General features: G+C 31.7%; 1 protein-coding gene across 1 annotated transcript in view; it reads right to left on the reverse strand.

Moving 5' to 3' along the window:
* Nucleotides 1-269: 269 nt before the first annotated feature.
* LOC126885177 (uncharacterized) overlaps nucleotides 270-24,003 on the reverse strand; it is a 35,799-nt gene continuing 12,065 nt past the window's right edge. Inside the window, exon 3 of the mRNA XM_050651602.1 lies at nucleotides 270-646. Within this exon, the coding sequence (XP_050507559.1) occupies nucleotides 343-646 (304 nt within the window). The 3' untranslated portion in view covers nucleotides 270-342. The remainder of the gene's footprint in view (nucleotides 647-24,003) is intronic.

Here is a 24,003-nt window from a genome sequence, read left to right on the forward strand (position 1 = left end):
TATAAGAGACCTTTTCTGTCTGGAATGGTCCGAAAAATCTAAAAAAAATTTCTCCCGGCAGAGGATATTGATTTTTGCAATTTGATTAAAAAAAGTTGTTAAAAAAATTGGACCACTTTTCGCGTGGGCGACTTCTTGAACCTTATTCTGGGGTGTCTCACGAATGTGATTATGCAAAAAAATCTCATGGGAATATTTTTTCCAACGAACCCGCCGTTTTCGCCTTGTCTATGGGAAATTTTAGTGACACAAATAAATAATAACAAAGGAAAGTTTGTACATTTTTAATGTGATTACAAATGAAAATAATAATAATTTGATCAGTGCATATTTTAATTTGAATTACCAGATGCAAGTTTTAGTTGGTTTTGGCAAATTATATTTTTTAAATTCTTGAAATAAAATTTCGAATTTGCGATTGTTCTTCAAACAATTTTTCCAATTTGTTGCAGTAAGTCTGTTGTTATCCGTAGGGTCCACAATAATACATTTATAATCACAGACCATTAGTAATTTGTAATACGGATCATAGTGGAAGATGTGGTTATTGAATGGATATCTATGGTCTCCATAATGTTCATAAACCAGCAACCCTGCATCCTTATCTGGACCAGAGGCACAGCCGGCCGCTCGATCCAGTGCAAGCCTACAAATTTTAAATTTATTTTGACATTATATACCTTTATATATTGTTGTAATTTGCTCAAATGTATGTTTATAATATTTATTTTAAACTTCTATCTTCTCGGACTTATATATTTTTTAACAAATAAATATATGATATCTCATGGCTCTTTTACTAATTAATTAATTTATTGAATCTATTTCCTTGTGGCATTTTTATAATTTACTATTTTCTATGGGAAATAAGCCACAATTTTACTAAAAAAATGAATTTATTAACGTTTCGAAGCCCAAATCGGGTTTCGTTGTCAAAATACAAAATACTACTAAAATAAACAAAAATGTTGTTGCTAAGTAAAAAAAATTCTTCTAATAATTTATTTAATCTGACTCATTTATATTGGCAATTCAGACGTATATTATACATTTTAAAGTAGAAGACTTTAAAATGATATCGCCAATGTTTATGAGTTGCTTTCCTGGGACGACTTTACTAAAAGATAGTTCATTCGATTACATGAAATCAATCCCAACTCAAGAATATCCGTCGCAAAAAAATCATAGCATGTGATCTGTCTTTAAAAAGACAACCAAATGCAACGATGATAGTAAAATTCTCGAGTTAGAGATTCCATAGTAAATCACGAGGGAAAACCAGGAAAAAACCTCGTGATACTATCCCGACATCGTAATTATTTGGTCTTACATTTAATTTACCTTCAAAAAACTAATACCAAATTCTGACTTTAATATGTTTAAATTATAAATAATATTAATAATACATAGATATACAATAAATAATACTAAAATATAAAATTTGTAGTAACTCGATATGTTATTGACTTACTAATCGTGGTATTTTCTTTCTATTGACTTCCTCTTTCAGTACGGGTAACCACATCCTACTGCATTCTACCGAGGAATTTGCGACACAATTGGTTTCATTTAGCATAATTAGAGCCGCTTCTTTGATTTTTCTCTTTTTACTATCTGATTCTTTCAGGACTATACTTGAATCTCTCCACTGAACTATATGTTCATTATCCCAAGCGTGTTGGCATATTTGAGATCTATCAAATTCTCTATTTTTACTATAAGACTGATGTTCACTTATTCTAAGGTTTAATGGTCTTGGTGTTTCACCTAAATAAAATTGTTCGCATTCACAAGGTATTTTATAAATGCAATTCTTTGTTCTTTCTTGTTGATTGTTAGGTTTAGTTTTAGATAGAATAAATCTCAATGTGTTTGGTGTTTTGAATGTTGTTAATGTTGAATTTTTATTTCCTATTGTTTTAAGTTTCTCGGATAGTCCTTTTATATACGGTATTGTTATTTTCCTCGTATTATTTCTTGTGAATGTTGTAGGATCCCGTTCTAAGTTGTTCTGTTCCATTCGATCCAATCTTGACAATTCCTTATTTACAAACGATAAAGGATAATGCTTTTTTAGTAAAACAGATGCTAACAATTGTTTTTCTTCTAAAAATGAATTTTCGTTAGAACAAGTAATTTTGGCTCTATCATATAAGGATTTAATGATTCCCATTTTAACGTTGATGTTGTGATTTGATTTGTAATTCAGATATCTGTTGGTGTATGTTGGTTTTCTATACACTTGCGTCTCATATCTAGTATCCTTCTTTGAGACTAAAACATCGAAAAACATGTTTTTGTATTCCTTTTCCATTGTAAATTTTATTGTCTCTTCTTGATCGTTTATAATATTCAGGAATGTATCCAACAATTCTGATCTGAGGCCATATTGAAAACACATCATCTACATATCTACACCATACTGTGGGTTTTAAATTTTGTTTAGAAATGATATTAGTTTCGAAATCCTCCATAAATATGTTAGCCAATAATGGAGATATAGAAAAGCCCATTGCTAGACCAAAATTTTGTTTATAGAATTCATTATTTAGTTGAAAATAGGTATTATTAGTTCATAGTGTCAATAACTCCATTATAGCTGATACATTTAGTTTTGTCCTAGTTGTCAATGTATTATCATTTTCTAATTTAGTTTTAATTATGTTAAAAGTTTTATCTAATGGCACATTTGTAAATAAACTGTTTATGTCAAAACTTACTAAAATATTATTTGGATTAAATTCAATATTTTTTAATTTGTTTAAAACATGTTGTGTATTTTTTATAAATGTGTCATTATTATTTGCAAATGGTTTTATAATATTTAATAAAAATTTTGATAGCTCACTACAAGGAGAATTGATGGTACTACAAATGGGTCTAAGTGGAATATTCGCTTTATGAATTTTCGATACTCCATAAAAATGTGGTGTCTTACTGTAATGAGGTGTCATTGATTTTCTTTGATAGTACGTTAGATCATTTTTAAATTTGAATAAAGTTCTATATATTTTGTTTTCCAGTGTCTTCGTTGGATCCTTCGTTACTTTGGTATAAGGTCCATTTGTAATTAGATCTGTAACCTTGTCCTCATATTGTATTTTATCCATTATTACAGTTGCACTTCCTTTATCTGCTGGTAGGATTGTTATGGAGTCATCATTTTTTAAAATTTTTAAACCTTCCCTTTCATAAAAATCTACTAAAATTGAACAGAACACCAGCAAAGAGGAAATGAAAGCTTTAAAAACTTAAAAAAATGATGACTCCATAACAATCCTACCAGCAGATAAAGGAAATGCAACTGTAATAATGGATAAAATACAATATGAGACAAAATTACAGATCTAATTGCAAATGGACCTTATACCAAATTAACGAAGGATCCAACGAAGATACTGGAAAACAAAATCTATAGAACTTTATTCAAATTTAAAAATGATCTTACGTAATATCAAAGAAAATTAATGACACCTCTTACAGTAAGACACCACATTTTTATGGAGTACCGAAAATTCATAAAGCGAATATTCCACTTAGACCCATTTGTAGTACCATCAATTCTCCTTGTAGTGAGCTATCAAAAATTTTTATTAAATATTATAAAACCATTTTGCAAATAATAATGACACATTTATAAAAAATACACAATATTTTTTAAAAAAATTAACAAATATTGAATTTAATCCAAATAATATTTTAGTAAGTTTTGACATAAACAGTTTATTTACAAATTTGCCATTAGATAAAACTTTAAACATAATTAAAATGAAATTAGAAAATGATAATACATTGACAACTAGGACAAAACTAAATGTATCAGCTATAATGGAGTTATTGATATTATGTACTAATAATACCTATTTTCAACTAAATAATGAATTCTATAAACAAAATTTTGGTCTAGCAATGGGCTCTTCTTTATCTCCATTATTGGCTAATATATTTATAGAGGATTTCGAAACTAATATCATTTCTAAACAAAATTTAAAACCCACAGTATGGTGGAGATATGTAAATGATGTGTTTTCAATATGGCCTCATAGATCAGAATTGTTGGATATATTCCTGAATATTATAAAAGATCAAGAAGAGACAATAAAATTTACAATGGAAAAGGAATACAATAACACTTTGCCTTTCCTCGATGTTTTAGTCTCAAAGAAGGATACTGGATATGAGACTCAAGTGTATAGAAGACCAACACACACCAACAGATATCTCAATTACAAATCAAATCACAACATCAACGTTAAAAAGGGAATCATTAAATCCTTATTAAATTATTATATGATAGAGCCAAAATTACTTGTTCCAACGAAAATTCATTTTTAGAAGAAAAACAATTGTTAACATATGTTTTATTAAAAAATGGTTTATTAAAACAGAACAACTTAGGACGGGATCCTACAACATTCACAAGAAATAATACGAGGAAAATAACAATAGCATATATAAAACGACTATCCGAGAAACAAAACAATAGGACATAAATTCAACATTTCAACAACATTCAACACAGCAAACATATTGAGATCTATTCTATCTAAAACTAAACCTAACAATGAACAAGAAAGAACAAAGAATTGCATTTATAAAATACCTTGTGAAGGCGAACAATTTTATTTAGGTGAAACATCAAGACCATTAAACGTTAGAATAAGTGAACATCAGTCTTATATTAAAAATAGAGAATTTGATAGATCTCAAATATGTCAACATGCTTGGGATAATGAACATAGAGTTCAGTGGAGAGATTCAAGTATAGTCCTAAAAGAATCAGATAGTAAAAAGAGAAAAATCAAAGAAGCGGCTCTAATTATGCTATATGAAACCAATTGTGTCGCAAATTCCTCGGTAGAATGCAGTAGGATGTGGTTACCCATACTGAAAGAGGAAGTCAATAGAAAGAAAATACCACGATTAGTAAGTCAATAACATATCGAGTTACTACAAATTTTATATTTTAGTATTACTTATTGTTTATCTATGTATTATTAATATTATTGATAATTTACACATATTAAAGTCAGAATTTGGTATTAGTTTTTTGAAGGTAAATTAAATGTAAGAACAAATACTTACGATGTCGGGATAGTATCACGAGGTTTTTTCCTGGTTTTCCCTCGTGATTTACTATGGAATCTCTAACGCGAGAATTTTACTGTCATCGTTGCATTTGGTTGTCTTTTTAAAAACAGATCACATGCTATGATTTTTTTGCGACGGATATTCTTGAGTTGGGATTGATTTCATGTAATCTAATGAACTATCTTTTAGTAAAGTCGTCTCAGGAACGCAACTGATAAATATTGGCGATATCATTTTAAAGTCTTCTACTTTAAAATGTATAATATACGTCTGAATTGCCATTATAAATGAGTCGGATTAAATAAATTATTAGCAGAATTTTTTTTACTTAGCAACAACATTTTTGTTTATTTTAATATTTTGTGTAGTATTTTGTATTTTGACAACAAAACCCGATTTGGGCTTCGAAACGTTAATAAATTCATTTTTTAGTAAAATTGTGGCTTATTTCCAATAGAAAATACTTAATTATAATTAATTTACAAAACGTGGCTTCAAAGTATTTTTTGCTAGTTACCTTTGACGAAAGGGATAGACAAATGATGAAATTACAAAGTAAATGTTATATTTTAAAATCAATCAATTTTAAAAGTAAAAAAATCAAATAAACATATACCATATACAATGATCAGAATAATAAAAAATTTCAAACATCCATCAAATCATACACCCAAAATTATCAATAAAGATTAATTAAACTTATATCCAAATCAAAGATTTCTTAATTTTATTGATTCAAGATAAATTACAATTTATTTTAATTCTCAATAAAAAAACCAACAAAACGAATAACTCTAATGTAACTAGGTGGTGGTGATTGATAGTCTCTGTTTACTAAAATGACAAAACTAACATTTTGTCCCCAAAATTTCTGACTTCACCTCACTGTCCTTTGATTGTGCCTTGTCCACCTTGCTCGTACTTTTTAGTTTCTCCAAATACTCCTGCTAACTCCTCTGGTCCCAATCTTAACTACAGGAACAAACTCCTTCTCTCCAGACACAAGGATATCTCAACTAATCGACATGGTCCAGTATAAAACTATACATCTGTTGATTACTTACAGCATGTCAGTTATTTTTTCAATTTCTTCAGTCTGCTACCATAGTTGGAAGTCTTTCCACAAACACAACTTTTCACAACATGCACTTTTTTTACAAAACTTGGGTAACACAGGCCGACATGATTTTTGGTGTTTTGAGTTTGACATTGTGTCCTTATGGTAGGGGAGCAAAGTATGCTAAATGTGCAGTCACTCGAGCGCTTTGGGGACCTATTGGGTTGTGAAGAGTAGGTCCTAAAACCAAAAAAAGTTAAGTAAAGTTTTCCATTTTAGTGGGCGCTTGCCATTTTTTAAATTAATTTTCCATTTCCAACAATCGTTTTTTCCGATTATAACGCCATCTATCCATAATTCGAAAAAATGTTTCGAATAAAAGTTACTTATTTTTACGTAAGGAATCCAAATCTGCAATAAAAAATGAGGGCTTCTATTTAATATTTTAAAGTAACCCCCCACCCCACAACCATGGGGGGTCGTGTTTAGTACCATTCGATACATTTTTCAAAAATATTGAATAAGTCTATTTTACAGTTTTTCGATCTGATGTTCATTTCGCGAAATATCGCGGGATTCGTATTTAAAATATTAAATTTAACCCCACCCCTCTCCGTGGGAAGTCGCGTTTGGTATCATTCGATAGATTTTTAAAAAATATTGGGCACATATTTTTTCATTTTTCGATCTGTTATTCATTTCACGAAATATTCGCTTTTTTCTTCTGAAACTTTGGGACTCACCCATTTCCTTAGGCCCGGCTCAAATCGTCAGATTTTTGAAATATACACTCCTTTGCATGTACTTAACTTACCTTATCTTAATCTGACAATTTCGAGTTTTTTTAAGGATAAATTTTTTTTTTCGGGCCCCCCTTAACGAACTCCCCTGTGTTAAGAGCCAATATATGGTAGAGGTACATCTGCAGGGTACCAGGTTTCTCCCATATGCTAATCTGACGCGCTCGAGTAACTGCAAAAATCCCCGCTTGGGCTCCCCTACCAACGGGTATGCTGATTCTGGATATGAATTCGGTTAAGCCCAGCACGTCAAAAATTTTTCACAAAATTAAAAAACCTTGGTAGATATTATGTACTAGCGCAAACAAGTACCTTATTGATATTTCGTAAATTGTATTAAAATTATTTCTTTAAAAGATTTGATAGATCGATAGAAAATATTTTAAATACTTTGTTTTCATTTGAATATCAACCCTGCCTATCATGTCAAAATTTTTCAGAAAATTAAAAAAACCTTATTTATGAGATATTATGCACTAAATAGCGCAAACAAGTACCTTATTGATTTTTCGTCAATATAATTCCTCATTCCCTCATTCCTCCACCTGTTATTCACACCGTCCAACAGCAATGATCAGATGAAACTTAAAACGAAAAAGAACTAAATGACTTATCGAGAGATTTGGGCCTATCAAAGGATGCTGCACAAATCTAACAATCATGAGTGAAAGATAAAAATATATTGGTTCCAGCTATTATCACATTTTCGTGGTATGGGCATCGCGAAAAGCTTGTACCGGGGCAAAAAAATGTGCAGCGTGATAATGTAGTTGACCCAAAATTATTAGTTCTTTTGCCTCCTCTTCACATAAAGTTAGAATTGATGAAGTAATTACTTACTTACTTACTTAGTCCTGAGCCTTTCTACCTTTAGGTGTAAGGCTGGTGGAGTTGAGTTTGGCATTGTAGTCTCCATGCTTTCCGATCTTGCGTTAGGTTTCTTGCACTTTCCAATGTCAATCCCTTCTTCTCGATTTCTTTCCTGATTTCATCTACCCACATAACTCTTGGTCTTCCTCTTTTGTTTTTCCCCTGCACTCTCGTTTCGAACACTCGTTTTGTAAGCCTCTCGTTCGACATTCTACACACGTGCCCGAACCATCTAAGTTGTCCCTCCACTATTTTTTTATTAATTGGTTCCAGTTTTAGGTTTTGTCTAATTGTTTCGTTTCGTATTTTGTCTGTCCTCTTTCTGTGTGCTATTTTCCTCAGGAACCTCATTTCCACAGCATTGACTCTGCATTTTTGTCTCCCCGTCAATGTCCATGTCTCGATGCTATACATGATTGTTGGTCTAACTACTGATTTAACGACTGCCGTTTTTACTTTCTCCGGTATCTCTTTTTTTCCCAAAAATGTTGTTTTCATAGCGTTAAATAAGCTTCCTGTTCGTCCCATTCTCTCGTTTATTTCCATGACTTGTTTACCATTTGCTTCGATTATTACTCCTAGGTATTTAAAATATTCCACTTGCTCCAGTTGTTTCCCGTCTAATTCTGTTGCGTGTGTCTTCCTCGTATTTGAAATTATCACTGTTTTTTTTTTCTCTGTATTAATTTTCATATTTATGTTTGATAGTTCTTTTTCTAGGATTTCAAGATTGTTCTGTAGGTCTTCTCTGTTTTCTGCTATCAATACCATGTCATCTGCGAATACTAGCTTCGATAGTTGAGTCCGTTTCGTTTGCCAGTATCCGAATGTTAGTTTTCTCATTCTTCTCTTGGCTTTCTTTATCGCTTCATCCAGTACCACTGAGAATAGCAGTGGACTCAGAACGCATCCCTGTTTGACGCCTTGACTTGTAGTAAATTCTCTGTATTTCTCTTTATTGGTTCTTATTGTATTTGCATTGTTTTTGTACATATCCTTTATTACTTCTATTATGTGTCTGTCGACTCCCCTTTCTTTTAGTGTCTTCCATACGTTCTTTCTTCGGATTCTGTCAAATGCCTTTTCCAGGTCAATGAAGCACATATGTATCTCTCTATTCTTCTTGATTACCTTCTCACTTACTTGTCTTAATGTGAATATTAGTTAAGCATGTTCTTCCTGAATCCACACTGTGTGTCTTCCATAGTTGTTTCTATTTGGGTTTTTACTCTTGTCTCTATTATTCTTGCGAATACTTTCCCAGAGATACTTAATATGGTGATACCTCGGTAATTATGACAGTTTCTCTTGTGTCCTTTTTTGTTTATTGGTAGTATAATGACTTTCTTCCAGTCCTTTGGTAATTCTGCTCTATTTATGATATCATTCATTAGTTCTTTCATGCTATCCATTCCCTCTGTCCCCATGAATTTTATCATTTCCGGGGTGATATGATCATTGCCTGGTGCTTAGCCCAATTTTACTCTTTCTATTGCTTTCTCCAATTCCTCTCTTGTTATGGATTCTACTTGTTCTTCATTCCTTTCTTGTATCTCCCCTATGTTGTCCGTGTCTGCATGAGTTAGCTCTTTGAAATGTTCTCTCCATCTTTCCATTATTTGTTTTTCTTCTGTTAGTATATTTCCATTCTTGTCTTTTATATTCGGCATCGTGTGCTCTTTCTTTTGTCTGAGTTGTTTTAAAGCGCCATTGAGGAGATTTCGGTTTTCCCTATATTTTTTTGTCATTTTTTGTCCAAATCTCTCCCATGACCTTTCCTTTCCTGCTTTAACCGCTATTTTAACCTCTTTCCTCTTTTCTTTATATGCTTTTCTTTATAATCTTCCGGGTGTTTTGTACTTAGGTATCTCTTCCATTTTTCTTTTTTGTTCTTTATTTTCTCTTGTATTTCTTCCGTCCACCATTCCGTTCTCCTCATGTTACTATTTGCCATTTTTGCTTTCCCACAAGTTTCCTCAGCTGCTTTGATTATGCTGGTTTTTAGATATTCCCATTTTTCTTCTATATTCGTATTTTTGCCCTACCTTTCAGAGTATTATCTAATTTTTCTTGGAATTTCTTCTTATATCTTTCCTCTTTTAATTTGTAACTTTTTGAAGAGAAGTATCCATTCTCAAATGTGGTCTCGAGGTAAGGAAGTACAAAACTCAAAGAGGTACCACAAAAAATTTTTTGTGGTACCTCTTTGAGTTTTGTACTTCCTTGTAACTTTTTATTTTTTTGTTTACTACCTTTCTTCTCTTTTCTTCTTTTTCTTGTGTTGTTCTAATTCTCATTATTACTAGATGGTGGTCACTGCCAATCTCTGAGCCTCTTTTCACTTTCGTATCCTGTACTCTTTTCCATTTGTTGCTGCTTACCAATGAAGTAATTAATTTGTCAAATGTTTAGATAAACAAGGTGACTGCTTTAAATACCTGAGCGACAAATTTCGTGCACTTTCTTAGGCTAAACTTAAAGAAGGCATTTTTGTAGGCTCTGAAATTCGAACCTTAAAATCGGACAGATTGTTCCAGAACACAATGACCCTGGATGAATCTGAAGCATGGAAACATGAAAGTATGTTGTTTCTTTGGAAACAACAAGTCTCCAAACTTCAAACAAATTGTAGCCAACATGGTGGAAAATGATTAAAAACTGGGATGCAATATGAGCATCAAGCTTCATTTTCTGGATTCCCACGTTGACTATTTTCCCGAAAATCTTGGAGCTGTCAGCGAGGAGCAGGTACAGATGTTTCTACAAGATACAAAAGAAATGGAGAGATATTACCAAGGAAGATGGGATATAAGAACGATGGCTGATTATTTCTGGACTTTGAAGAGTAACTCGATCACAAAAATTCATAAAAAGAAAATTACAAAACGCAGTTTTCACGAAAAAAAAAAAAGATATTATTCAAAAAATTATCTAACGTAGGTTAGACTGCATCATTTTTTTTGAACAACACAATTTTGCAGTTTAACTTTGTATTAACTAAAATTTCAAAAAATATTTTCTCAGTATTTTTTACAGTTTCTATAAGAAATTTCTGATAAACTTTTCTTGAAAACCTGACGTGCTAGAAAAAAAACTATTTACTATAGAACACCTATCAAACCTAAAACACTTTTTCATGAAAAAATAAATGTAGGCTTGTGTAATTAGCAACGCCGTCTCAGCAAAACTGTAGTGTTCTCGCCCAGTATTCAAATCACAATAATCTTTCCTCCTCTGACAAAGATAATCTTTCCTCCTCTATCCAATCCTTAAACCTCCCTCTTCTTTCTCTTACACCAGAGACCTTCTTTTTGTAAAATGAGAACGTATCTCCATTCAAACAAATTTTACTGTCTTCTCAAAAAACCCAACTTTCTACTATCCAAAATCCGTAAGTGGTTCTTAGCAAAGACAAAATTAAACATTTTCAATTTCTACGAAAAAAAAAAAAAGGATAATTACCTACCACCAATAATCATTCATTAAACTTTCGCTTTTGTATAATTCTTTTCATTTTTTCGTGGTATTCCGTACAATAGAATGTACCACGTTAAATGTTTACAAAATGTGTTCATCTAACTAACCGGTAGAAAAACCAATATATTGTTTCTTCTTGCCTGGGAATGTCTGTATCCTAATGCGATTCACTAATTCCGGAAAATACTTTCTACATCTAAGGCTTAATAGTACAATATACAGGGTATTGCGATTTCTGTTGGTCGGTGATTTGATTTTTGTCTTAATATTTTCTGTTTATTTATGAGAAATATGGAACCTTATTAATATACAGGGTATCCCGAAAAGAATGGTCATAAATTATACCACAGATTCTGTGGTCAAAAATAGGTTGATTGAACCTCACTTACCTTAGTACAAAAAATGTGTTCATAAAAAAAGTTACAGCCCTTTGAAGTTACAAAATAAAAATCGATTTTTTCCAATATATCGAAAACTATTAGAGATTTTTTATTGAAAATGGACACGTACCATTCTTATGATAGGAACATCTTAAAACAAAATTATAGTGAAATTTGTCCACCTCATAAAAATTTTATGGGGGTTTTGTTCCCTTAAACCCCCCCAAACTTTTGTGTACGTTCTAATTGAATTATTATTGTGGCACCACTAGTTAAATACACTGTTTTTAAAACTTTTTTGCTTCTTTGTACTTTTTCGATAAGCCAGTGTTTATCGAGATATTTTGAATATTTGTCGAATCCACCACATATTTGTATATGGTTAAGTACGATTATAGAGACCTGTTAATAATCTGAAAATTTATTTGTAATTTACATTTTCAGGTATATTTTAAAAAAGAAGCCACATCTCGATAAAAGGTGACTTATCAAAAAAATACTAGGAGGTAAAAAAGTTTTAAAAACACTGTGTTTAACTAATGGTACCACAATAATAGTTTAATTGGAACGTACACAAACATTTGGGGGGTTTAAAGGAACAAAACCCCCATACAATTTTTATGTAAATATATTAAAAAATTAGCCGCATCTCGATAAAAACTGGCTTATCGAAAAAATATTGAAAGGCAAAAAAGTTTTAAAAACGTTGTGTTTAACTGAAGGTACTACAATAATAAATTACTTGGAACGTACACAAAAGTTTGGGGGGTTTAAGGGAACAAAACCCCCATAAAATTGTTATGGGGTGGACAAATTTAACTATAATTTTGTTTTAAGATGCTCCTATCATAAGAATAATACGTGTCCATTTTCAATAAAAAACCTCTAATAGTTTTCGATATATTGGAAAAAATCGATTTTTATTTTGTAAGTTCAAAGGGCTGTAACTCTTTTTATGACCACATTTGTACTAAGGTAAGTTGGGTTCAATCGAACTATTTTTGACCCCAGAATGTGTGGTATAATTTATGACCAATCTTTTCGGGACACCCTGTATAATATACCCTCACCGGCACAAAATTCCGCCACCCACAATTAACTTTACTTCATCATCAATCAGTAGACCCATTTGTACTTTTCAATGTTGGGCCATTTATAATACAATTCATTAAATTACAATATTTTACAATCTTCTGAGGTATCCTAGCTCTTAACGAACTCTCTCCATTCCTTCCTATTGGATGCCATCTGTGTTGCTTCCTGACAAGTCTTACCCTTACTCTGCAGTATGTGCGAGATGTCACTGTTCCATTCTTTAATGGGTCTTCCTCTTCTGTTCTTCCCTATTGGTTTGGAGTCACACACTCTTTTTACTTGTCTATTATTGTCCATCCGGGTTAGATATCCCAACCATGCCAATTCTTTCTCCTTGATTGAGTCGAGTATCGATTTGATTTCGAGTCTTTCTCTTATTTCTTCATTTCTGATTCTATCAGTTCCTTTTACTCCGATCGTTCTTCTGAGGTATTTCATCTCTGCTGCCTGAATTCTGCTGTGTTGTCTTTTGTTTAATATCCAATTTTCTGCTCCATATGTCACCGTAGGTCTATATATTGGTCTTTGTTGATATTTATTTGTTATTAAGGAATCCTCTATTTAGTGCTTGGAATAGTTTTCCTGTGTTTTCCATTCTGTTGTTAAGATCGTCCTCGATGTATCCTTTGCTGTTGATTACTGTTCCTAAGTACTGGTATGAATTTGTCTGTATTATTTCTTGTTGGTCTATCCTTACTTCTATTTGATCTTCCTTGTTTCCTTGATATTTTCATTATCTGAGTCTTCTCTATGTTTAAGTTTAAGTTGTATTTGCTTGCTTCTAGGTTAAATTTCTCTAAGTTGTATTTCAGTTTTTCTGCCGTTTCCGCAATTAATACTATGTCGTCTGCAACTATACACATCTCAGCGTTTATCATTTGCATTCTGTTCCAACCGATGCAGTATTTTTTGAAAGTTTACTTACATTCTTTCACTATCTCATCTATTATATTTATGAATAGCACTGGGCTGAGACTTCCCCCTTGTACAACTCCTTGAGTTGTTTCATGTGGCTCTGACTGTATATTTAACATTCTTACTGTATTTGTTGTTTTCGTGTATATACTTTTTGTTGCTTCTATCAGTTCTTCACTTACTTGTTTCTTCTATAGGCTTTCACATATGTCTTTTCTTTTGACTGAGTCGAATGCTTTTTCTATGTCTGTAAAGCTCAGAAATATTTCTCTATTTTTCTTTAAGGCTTTTTCTATTACTTGTTGCATGGTGAATGTAATATGGTCTTGTGTGTTGGGTCCTTTCCTGAATCCACTGTGTATGTACGTCCTCTAATTTGTGTTATATTTCTTTTCTGATTTTCCTTTCTATTATGAAATAAAATGAATAAAAATAAATTTCGACCACGAGTCAGGATTCTGTTAACCGAGATACCATAGTACCAAGCGGCGCCGCTAGGAGGAGCACTCCAACAATGCGTCTCAGAATACTTTAACGAAACGTGGTCATTTTGTACTCTAAACCGAGTAAGGTATGAAAAAGAAAAGAAAATAATCGTTTTCGTTTTGATTCAATTCGAGTCTCTTGCCATCCTCTGACACCGTGTTGGGGTCTCTACCCCTTATCAAAGAGGCTATGCAAGTAGTAGACTAGTCTACTTGCATAGCCTCTTTGATAAGGGGTAGAGACCCCGAAACACGGTGTCAGAGGATGGCAAGTGACTCGAATTGAATCAAAACGAAAACGATTATTTTCTTCTCTTTCTATTATGGTTTCGTCTACTTTTGCTGCTACACATAGTAGTGATATACCTATATAGTTCTTCCAGTATCATGTGTTTCCTTTCTTGAATATTGGTAAAATTACTGCATTTGTCCATTATCTTGGTATTACTTTTCTCTTCCATATTAGGTTATATATTTATAACAATTTTTTCTTTTGCTTTTACTCCTATATATTTCATCATTTCTGGTGCTACTTCATCACTTCCTGATTATTTTCCTATCTTTATCTTTCTTATTGCTTCTTCCAGTTCTTATTTTTCTGTAGTTTCTGGATTTTCCGTGTTTCTCATGGATACTCTCTTGATGTGGCTTCCTTCTCCATTGTATTCGCTTGATTTCCATTCAGTATCAGCTCTAAATGTTTTCTCCATCTTTCCATTATTGTCTTATCGTGTCGATTATTATTATTTTTTCCTTGTTAATTATTTGTTTCAGTTTCGTTTCTTTGTTGCTTCTTAGGTTTTTCAGTGTTCTATAAAATAATTTTACGTTTTCTGTGCTGTTTTCTTCCAATTTTTCTCCGAATTTTTCCCAACTTTTCTTTTTCTCTTTCTTAACTATTTCTTTAACTTTTGTTCTTTGTCTCTCTTAATTTTCATATTTTTGTTGTGTTTTGTCTTGCATGTATTCTTTCCATAATTTCTTCTTTTCTTTTATTTCTCTTTTCACTTCATCGTTTCACCAACATGTTCGTTTCCCTCTGTTGTTATTTTCTGTAGTTCCACATATTGATTTAGCTGTTTTTATCATCGCATTTTTAAATTTTCCCCATTCTTCTCTTTGTCTTTACCTGTCTAGTGTCATATCTTGTTCACTTTTGATTTTCACTTCATGAGGACAAGACCTGTCTTATGAAACTGTCTAAGGATTTTAAATCGGAAGTCATCCAGAGAATTAATAAAGAAATATTCAACTTTCTGAGGTTTTATTGTATCTTGCTTGTCAAGGATTTATAATTCTCGGATATTTAGGTCTTCAAGACCTTTCTTTTTAACCACACGCTATCTTTAAGGCCAACAATTTTTCGTTCTCCCCTACTTATTGTTTATTGTGGGTTTTTTTGAGACACCTTTACTAGGGCCGACAAATACTTGGAAAACTATTAAGTGCCCGTGGAAACATAAAGTGGAAATAAAGTAAACGAGAGAGTTGTGTGTTTTTTTCCCGTACGACAAATGAATCATCGACAAAAATACAAGGTAGGATCAGACCAATTTTTATCCTAAAAGGACAGTCTAAAGCCGCCATCGCCACAAACAGTAGTCAGATAACTTATTTTTGTTTTTTTTTGTAGATAGTAACATTATATAGTTTTAAATAATTACAATATTAGTGTACGCTAAAAAGAATATTCTTCAAGGCAAGCATAAACATTATTTTTGGGCTTTTTATCTCTTTCTTTTGTTTTTATATTTTTAACTAAGATTAAATAATTATATTTATAATATATTGGTTTTAAAGTTTTATAAATAAGAATAAATAGTTTGTTTTCTCCGATTTGATTTCTTATTACTTGTTTGATTAAGTTAGGAAATAAAAAGTGTTTATTTACCTTCGCCTAAAAATAAATAAAGAATATAAAAACTATTAACATCGGCGAAGAGTAACAAATTCTGTATAGTTTTACGGAAACCTGAATAACAGACCTATTGTTTTTGTTGATAATTATTGTTTGTCGTTCTTAATCATAATCACCCGTCCAGCGCAAAAAGTTTTGCTCGTCTCAACAACTCAGAAGCATTAATTGTTATCCGTAGAGCAATTAAAACTAACTATTAATTTATTAATATAGATCAAAAACAGATAACTGATTATTTACTTACATAAAGGTCCTTTTTAATTATACTTTGCACTATTTTGTATGCAGATTACACTCGAAACCACCCAAAATTGGAATTTAATTTCGGAGCGACACTGCACACGTCCAACTAGTACGATTGCCAGAATTGGTCTCCGCCACCCAAAATTAAACGGCATTTAATCATACTTTGATTTCTACCCGCGGGGTGAATTTGAGTCACCAAACTGTACTGCACTAAGGAAGTGATAAATAGATGAACTAACTCTTTAGCATCAATGTGCAACTATGTGTGCACCTAGTAAACACATCAGTCCAAGGTTACATAGAGTGTAAAAAGTGGCGCATACAGAATTTGTATTTTATCGCTGTTTTAGTAGAAATGGTGTATTTTATACACCAGGCAGCGCAGGTAGTTAAAGGTTAAGTTTGACAATCTATAACTTTATTATTTGTATTCCGATTTTTAAGATTCTTGCATCAGTTTATAGGTACATGTATTGGGGTCGTTTTTTATTATTCCTTTAAAAAAAATTTTTGTTTAGATGGCATTATACGGGGGTGAATGAAAGCGTTATTTTTTCTCCTAAATTTAAAAAATTCTGTGGAAAAATTGGAGGGCTGACATTTTTTCATAGTCCTGACATATTATCCTGGAGGTATCACTAAGAATTTTGTTTTTGAATTATCCGAATATCTCTTTTCTTGTAAGAACTGTAAATAAAAACACTGTTTTGAAGGTTTATTAATAAATACCAAAGGCACTCAAATTAACAAAACAACAAAATTAACAAGAAAACGAAACAATTCAATAGCGGGTACGTCCACCTCTTGCAGCAACGATTGCTCGCAATCTGTTTAGCATCGAATAAAGATGTGTTATCCTTGCCTGGGGAATAGCCCGATATTCCTGTACCAAGGCCATAACGGTACCAAATTTTCTGGAGGCCTAGGATGACGGCGAATAGCTTTTTTTAATTCATCCCATAAATGCTCAATAGGATTGAGATCTGGGCTGCATGCGGGCCATTCTAATCTTATCAATCCAACCTCTATTTTATGAGTCAATAAGTGTTTTTATTTACAAAAAATGGTATAGCTCTTACAAGAAACGAGATATTCGGATAATTCAAGCAAACAAAAAATTTTAGTGATGCCTCCGGGATAATATGACAGGATTATGAAACAAAATCAGGTATTGCATTTTTCCACAGAATTTTTTAAAGTTAGGAGAAAATACAACGCTTCAAGTCAGCCCAGTATAATGCCATGCAAGCAATTTTTTTTTGTTACCGGAATAATACCAAACGATATCAATGTGCAAGAATCTTGAAAATCGGAGCACAAATAATAAAGTTATAAATTGTCAAACTTATCAAAAATTTTGAGTGGCGGAATTTTGTGCCGGTATACAGGGTGTCCAGAAACTCTACCGACAAACGAAGACAGGAGATTCCTTAGATAATTTTAAGACAATTTAATCCAATTCACCTAGTCCGAAAATGGGGAGCTAGAGCTCTTTGAAGATGGCGTCATGTAATTAGTTTCTCTTAAATACCTCCAGAAAGCTTCCATTTAGAAGAACGAAAATTGGTGTGCGTATTTACTTTCCAGAAATAAATCGATTCCATCTATTGCGAATTTCTAGTACCGGTCATAGGCGTCCTTTTTGGGTAGGGCAACGGTTATTTTATCGCCTAACTTTTTTGTCTTTAATTTTTAAGCATTTTTGACTCTAAATTATTAAATTTTTAGGTATTATAGTACTAAAAGGTGCTCTTACTTTAAGTCGATAGGATTCACCGTTTTCTAGAAAAATCGATTTGAAAATTTTTCGTTCTTTGAATGTCAAAAAAAAAAGATTAAAAAAAACTATTTAGAAAGATGAAAACTGGTACATTTATTTATTTTCCAGAGATTAACCGATTTCATTAGTGGCGAATTTCTACTACCGGTCATAGGTGTCCGTTTTGGGTAGGTCAACAGTTATTTTATAGCATAATTTTATTGTCTTTAATTTTTAAGTATTTTTGACACTAGATTATTCAATTATGAGATATTCGAGTACTAAAAGTTACTCTTGCTTTAAGTTGGTAAAATACATCGTTTTTTTTTAATTTTTTTCAATTTTTTTTCAAATTCCCAAAACTAAAAACTTTCAAATCGATTTTTCTAGAAAACGGTGTGTCCTACCGACCTAAAGTAAGAGTACCTTTTAGCACTAAAATACCTCGCAATTTAATAATCCAGTACCAAAAATGCTTAAAAGTTGAAGACAAAAAAGTTATGCAATAAAATAACCGTTGCCCTACCCAAAACGGACGCCTATGTCCGGTACTAGAAATTCGCAATGGATGGAATCAATTCATTACTGAAAAGTACATATGTATACAAATTTTTGTTTTTCTAAATACGAGCGTTCTGGAGGTATTTAAGAAAAACTAATTACATGGCGCCATCTTCAAAGAGCTCTAGCTCCCTTAGGAAGCATTTTCGGACTAGGTGAATTGGGTTAAATTGTCTTAAAATTATCTGAGGAATCTCCTGTCTTCGTTTGTCGGTAGAGTTTCTGGACACCCTCTATACAGGGTGTAACAAAAATACAGTCATAAATTTATTCACATATTCTGGGACCAAAAATAGTTCGATTGAACCTAACTTACCTTAGTATAAATGTGCACATAAAAAAAGTTACAGCCCTTTGAAGTTACAGAATGAAAATCGATTTTTCCCAATATATCGAAAACTATTAAAGGTTTTTCATTGAAAATGGACATGTGGCATTATTGTGGCAGTAGTATTTTAAGAAAAAATTATAGTGGAATTTGGAAACCCCTCACAAATGTTATGGGGGTTTTATTCCTTTAAACCCCCCCAAACTTTTGTATGCGTTCCAATTTAATTATTATTATAGTACCATTAGTTAAACATAATGTTTTAAAAACTGTTTTGCCTCTTAGTACTTTTTCGAAAAATCAGTTTTTATCGAGATATTTTGAATATTTGTCAAATCCACCACATATTTGTATATGGTTAAGCATGATTATGGACACTTGGTAATAATATGAAAATTTATTTATGATTTACATTTTTAGGTATATTTTGAACCGTATTAAAAAAGAAGCCACATCTCGATAAAAGGTGCCTTATCGAAAAAATACAAAGAGGCAAAAAAGTTTTAAAAATACTGTGTTTAACTAATGGTACCGCAGTAATAATTTAATTGGAACGTACACAAACATTTTGGGGGGTTTTAAGGCACAAAACCCCCATAAATTTTGTATGTAAACGTATTAAAAAAGAAGCCGCATCTCGATAAAAACTGCCTTATCGAAAAAATACTAAGAGGCAAAAAAGTTTTGAAAATATTGAATTTAACTAATGGTACCACAATAATAAATTAATTGGCACGTACACACAATAAGTTTGGGGGTTTAAGGGAACAAAACCCCATAAAATTTTTAGGAGGTGCACAAATTTCACTATAATTTTTCTTTACGATGATCCTGCCATAAGAATGCCACATGCCTATTTTCAATAAAAAGTCTCTAATAGTTTTCGGATATATTCGAGAAAATCGATTATCATTTTGTAACTTCAAAGGGCTGTAACTTTTTTTATGTGCATATTTGTACTAAGGTAAGTTAGGTTCATTCGAACTATTTTTGGTCCCAGAATATGTACTTTAATTTATGACCTGTATTTTTGTTACACCCTGTATATTTGGTATTTTTCTTCAGTACCGTTTTCCATGTTGTAGGAAGTCGTTGAACATCATCTCTTTGGTTTAGAATGTTGGGATTTTTTACTATTTCGATCGATTCTCTAATTTCACGTTTTCTATGTTGGCTAGCATCGCCGTCTGGTTCAGGTTTATTGTATAAATATCCTGTATATGCAAATGTTGTGCAAGGGGTGACGTGGTTTCTCCCTTTTCGGTGGCATTATGGTGTTCTTCTCGTCTTACATGGATTCTTCTGTTGGTCTGTCCAATATACGACTTTCCAAAATCCCCGCACGGAATCTCATATACGCCTTGACTTTCTAACGATATTTTGGTTTTTACTGTTGGTAAAATAGTTAAGGTCTTTCTGTTCGTGTGAAATATCGTTTCTATTTTGTGTTTTCTGAGCACTCTCCCTATTTTCTCTGTTGTACCCTTCACATATGGCACGGGAATGCTCGACAATATACATAATGGAATTACATTATGTTGTACCTTTCACATATTATAGATCGGATGAGAGCTATGTAGACTCTTAATAAAGTAGTTTCATCTACACCCCAATGAAGATGACTAAGGGTTTTTAGAACGTTCAATCTTTTAAAACAATTGGTTTTAAGTTCATAGATGTGATTTTTCCAATTTAACCTGGATTCAAATATCATACCTAGAATTTTACACTCATTAACCACTGATAGTGGGGAATCGTTGAATAAAATTTGGGGCACGGGAGTGGAGGTCCTTCTGGAAAATTTTATTAAGAGTATTTTATTAATTAGTGATAATCCTGGTTTATTAGATCTGTCTTGAAGAAGATTTACTGCAACTTGTAAAAGTTTACGTGTGATGGGAGCAGATTTAGTATATATGTAGCAATAAATAATGATAAGGTGGCAGTAAAATATAAGGTCATCAGCGTATTGAACATAGTTTATGGGAGCAGAAAATGACTTGAATAGCTCATTGATTGCAAGTAAAGTAGAACTTAACCCGGGAGCAGTCGCGCTCACTTCTGTAACATAAGTAGTTGCGCATAGAGAAAGAATCTCACAATATAGATTTAAATTCGAATTTAAAAGTTCTATTTTGTAATATTTTTATTTACTTGATATGTTAAAAACATCTATTTCCAACAATTTTAAAGCTAATTGGTTCTCACCAAAGCCATAAATTCCACAAAATAAATAAAAAAAATTTAAAAAAATTAAAAAAAAAACAAAAAAAAATCCACGCTTTACTACGATCTTCCTCGAGGCACTTACGAGTGGAAAGCAAAGTTGAAAAATTTTTCATCAAGTTATCACGAAAAACGATAAAATGTGAGATTTTTTCTCAGGGCGCGGCTGCTTCAGGGTTATTACAGATCCTTGAGGGGCACCCTAATTTTGAGGAATATACTGAGAAAGCTTATTGTTGGAAAGCTTATTGTTCCAGTTAGAAAGTTTTTTACAAATGAAAGAATGTTACCATCTAAATTATAGTTGGTCAATTATAGGGTTTGTCAATTATTGCATTTCTAGAGATTGAATCAAATGCTGCTTCAATGTCAAATATAGTTATGAGAAATAGTAATGAGAAAGTTAAATTTAATTAATATCTTTTTTAATAATTAAAATAAAATTACAGTTGAGTCCAGGGTTCTTTATCCGTGCGTCATTAATACCTAGCAAAAAAAACACTTACTTTTTATCTTGCATCACTGTCTTGCACGCATGAAACTAAAGGCAAACCAGCTACCGCCTGTTATTAAGTAAAACAAATGTTATTTTTATGAACGCTCTAGACTCAGTACATCGAAAAGGGATAGGTACAAAAAAAAACGCTTCGGGACGTTTTCAGATTTTTAGTACATTTTGTGACATTTCTTGTTTGTTTACCTATTTATCAAGGTCCGTTTGTGGATGTTTGCTGGTTTTTGTCGTGTTTTTACATTTAAAAGTTATTTACATTACACAAACAGTTGTTTTCACAACTAATTTAATATCGCAGTTTAGAATTTTATGGTAAGTGTATTTTATTTTTCCATTAATTTACATACAAAATTAATCTCGTTCACAGTTAAGGAATGGTTTCCGCAAAAGTTAAATAAATAACTCAAACAAAATATTTTATTGTCAAGTATTTATAATGTAACACCTATTTAATATAATAATAACGTCAAATTATACAGGGTGTTTCATTGGGAAATGGAAATACTTTAATGGTTAATGGAGGTCACCGAGGCGGTTCTAGATATACTACATTTTTTGCCCTACTGACTTTTATAACCGAGTTACAGGGTGTTTTATCGATTTTGCTTATTTCTTTTCTAAGCCATAACTTTAGAACCACCCTGTATATTTTTTTGACGTTTGGTACGCATATGTCTCATTCAAAACCCAACCGACTACTAATCACCGGAAAAATCCAGGTACGGATTAACAAAACATTATAAAGTAATTGTGACCTTAAAACAACACCCTGTATAAAATTTTGAAAACCTGTTTGCGTATTTGAAAAGAGCACAAAACATTAAGTATTGGTTTACTTAAATTTTTTGGCCAGACAATTGTTTGACTTTAATCTTAAAATTATATTGAATCTTTTAAGAACTCTGACATTAAAAAGCAGGTATTATTAACTTATAATTATAAGTTGGTAATGTTATTAGTTAATGAATAAATCCTCATTTTAAAAATAATCAATAATTACTTACCACATTGGTACGACCCAATTACTAATGACAAGAAAAATCCAGGTCCGGATTAACAAAAAAATATAAAGTAATTGTGGCCTTGAACCAACACCCTGTATATTGAAATTATTTAAATTTGTCTGCGCATTTTAAAAGAGCATAAAAACTGTGATTAAGGGTTCATTTTAATTTTTTGCACAGATGATTTAATTTCATCAATTTTGAAATTATATTGGAATTTTAAATAACTCTGAGATTAAAAACTAGGTACAGTCCGTCTAATATACTTACCGTTGCACGTCATTATCTTTGTTAGAGATCTAAATTGACATAGTTGCCAAAGTACAAAAAATCCTGAATCCATTTTAAATCAAATAGATCACATAATTATTGCAAACGTGGATGATACAAAAAAAAACAAATTAATATTGAATGTAAATAAATAAAACCATTAGAAATAGACAACAAGAATAATTAAGTTATAATCTAACTTTAAAGTAAATAATAAAAACAATAAATATAATAAAACAAATACTTACAGTAAAGAATAAAAACAAATCTGAAGTGTCAATACCGCAACTGTCAAATATATGTTACCAATTTATGTCAAAATGTCACCTTCGTTCGATTTTCGAAAATTTGCTTCATAAACACGCTTTATAATCCATTTATACAAATTAAATGAAACATATTATTGTGTATTTCTTTAAGTTAATATCAATAGAAATCTTCAAATATTATTTCTACGCGTAGATAATAAAATATGTCTAGTGGCTGTAATTGGAGTGTACTGGGCAAAATGATTCTAAAAAAGAGCACACCTACCGCCTAAATATTTCGTGTTGGTATCATGTGACGTCACGGGCTATGATGCGGATGACGCGCAAAGGTAAGTATATTAGACGGATTATATGTATTATTACCTTTTAATAATTTAGTGTGAATAAATCCATACTTATTTAAACAATACTTAATACTTATTTACTACGCTGACTTCATGGATTCTCTGGATTTGTAGCTGTATGCACATCATTAAAAATTAGAATTGCGAAAATTAGGGCATTTTAATGATTTAGTAAAAATAAAAAAAAACAGCTATATCTAATAAAAAAATTCGTTTAAACAATTCAACAATTTAACATAAAATAAAAATATTTGAACTTTAACAGTTGCTCAAAATGTCCGCCATTTTGTTCGATGCATTTCCTTGCTCGTTTTAAAAAATTTCGAAATGATTTTCTAATTACATTGGGATTGTTCTCTGGGAGCTTCTTGTCACCTTGACAAAATTAGTCAAT

The sequence above is a fragment of the Diabrotica virgifera genome, chromosome 5, assembly GCF_917563875.1.
Source record: "Diabrotica virgifera virgifera chromosome 5, PGI_DIABVI_V3a".
Taxonomy (NCBI): Eukaryota; Metazoa; Arthropoda; class Insecta; order Coleoptera; family Chrysomelidae; genus Diabrotica; species Diabrotica virgifera.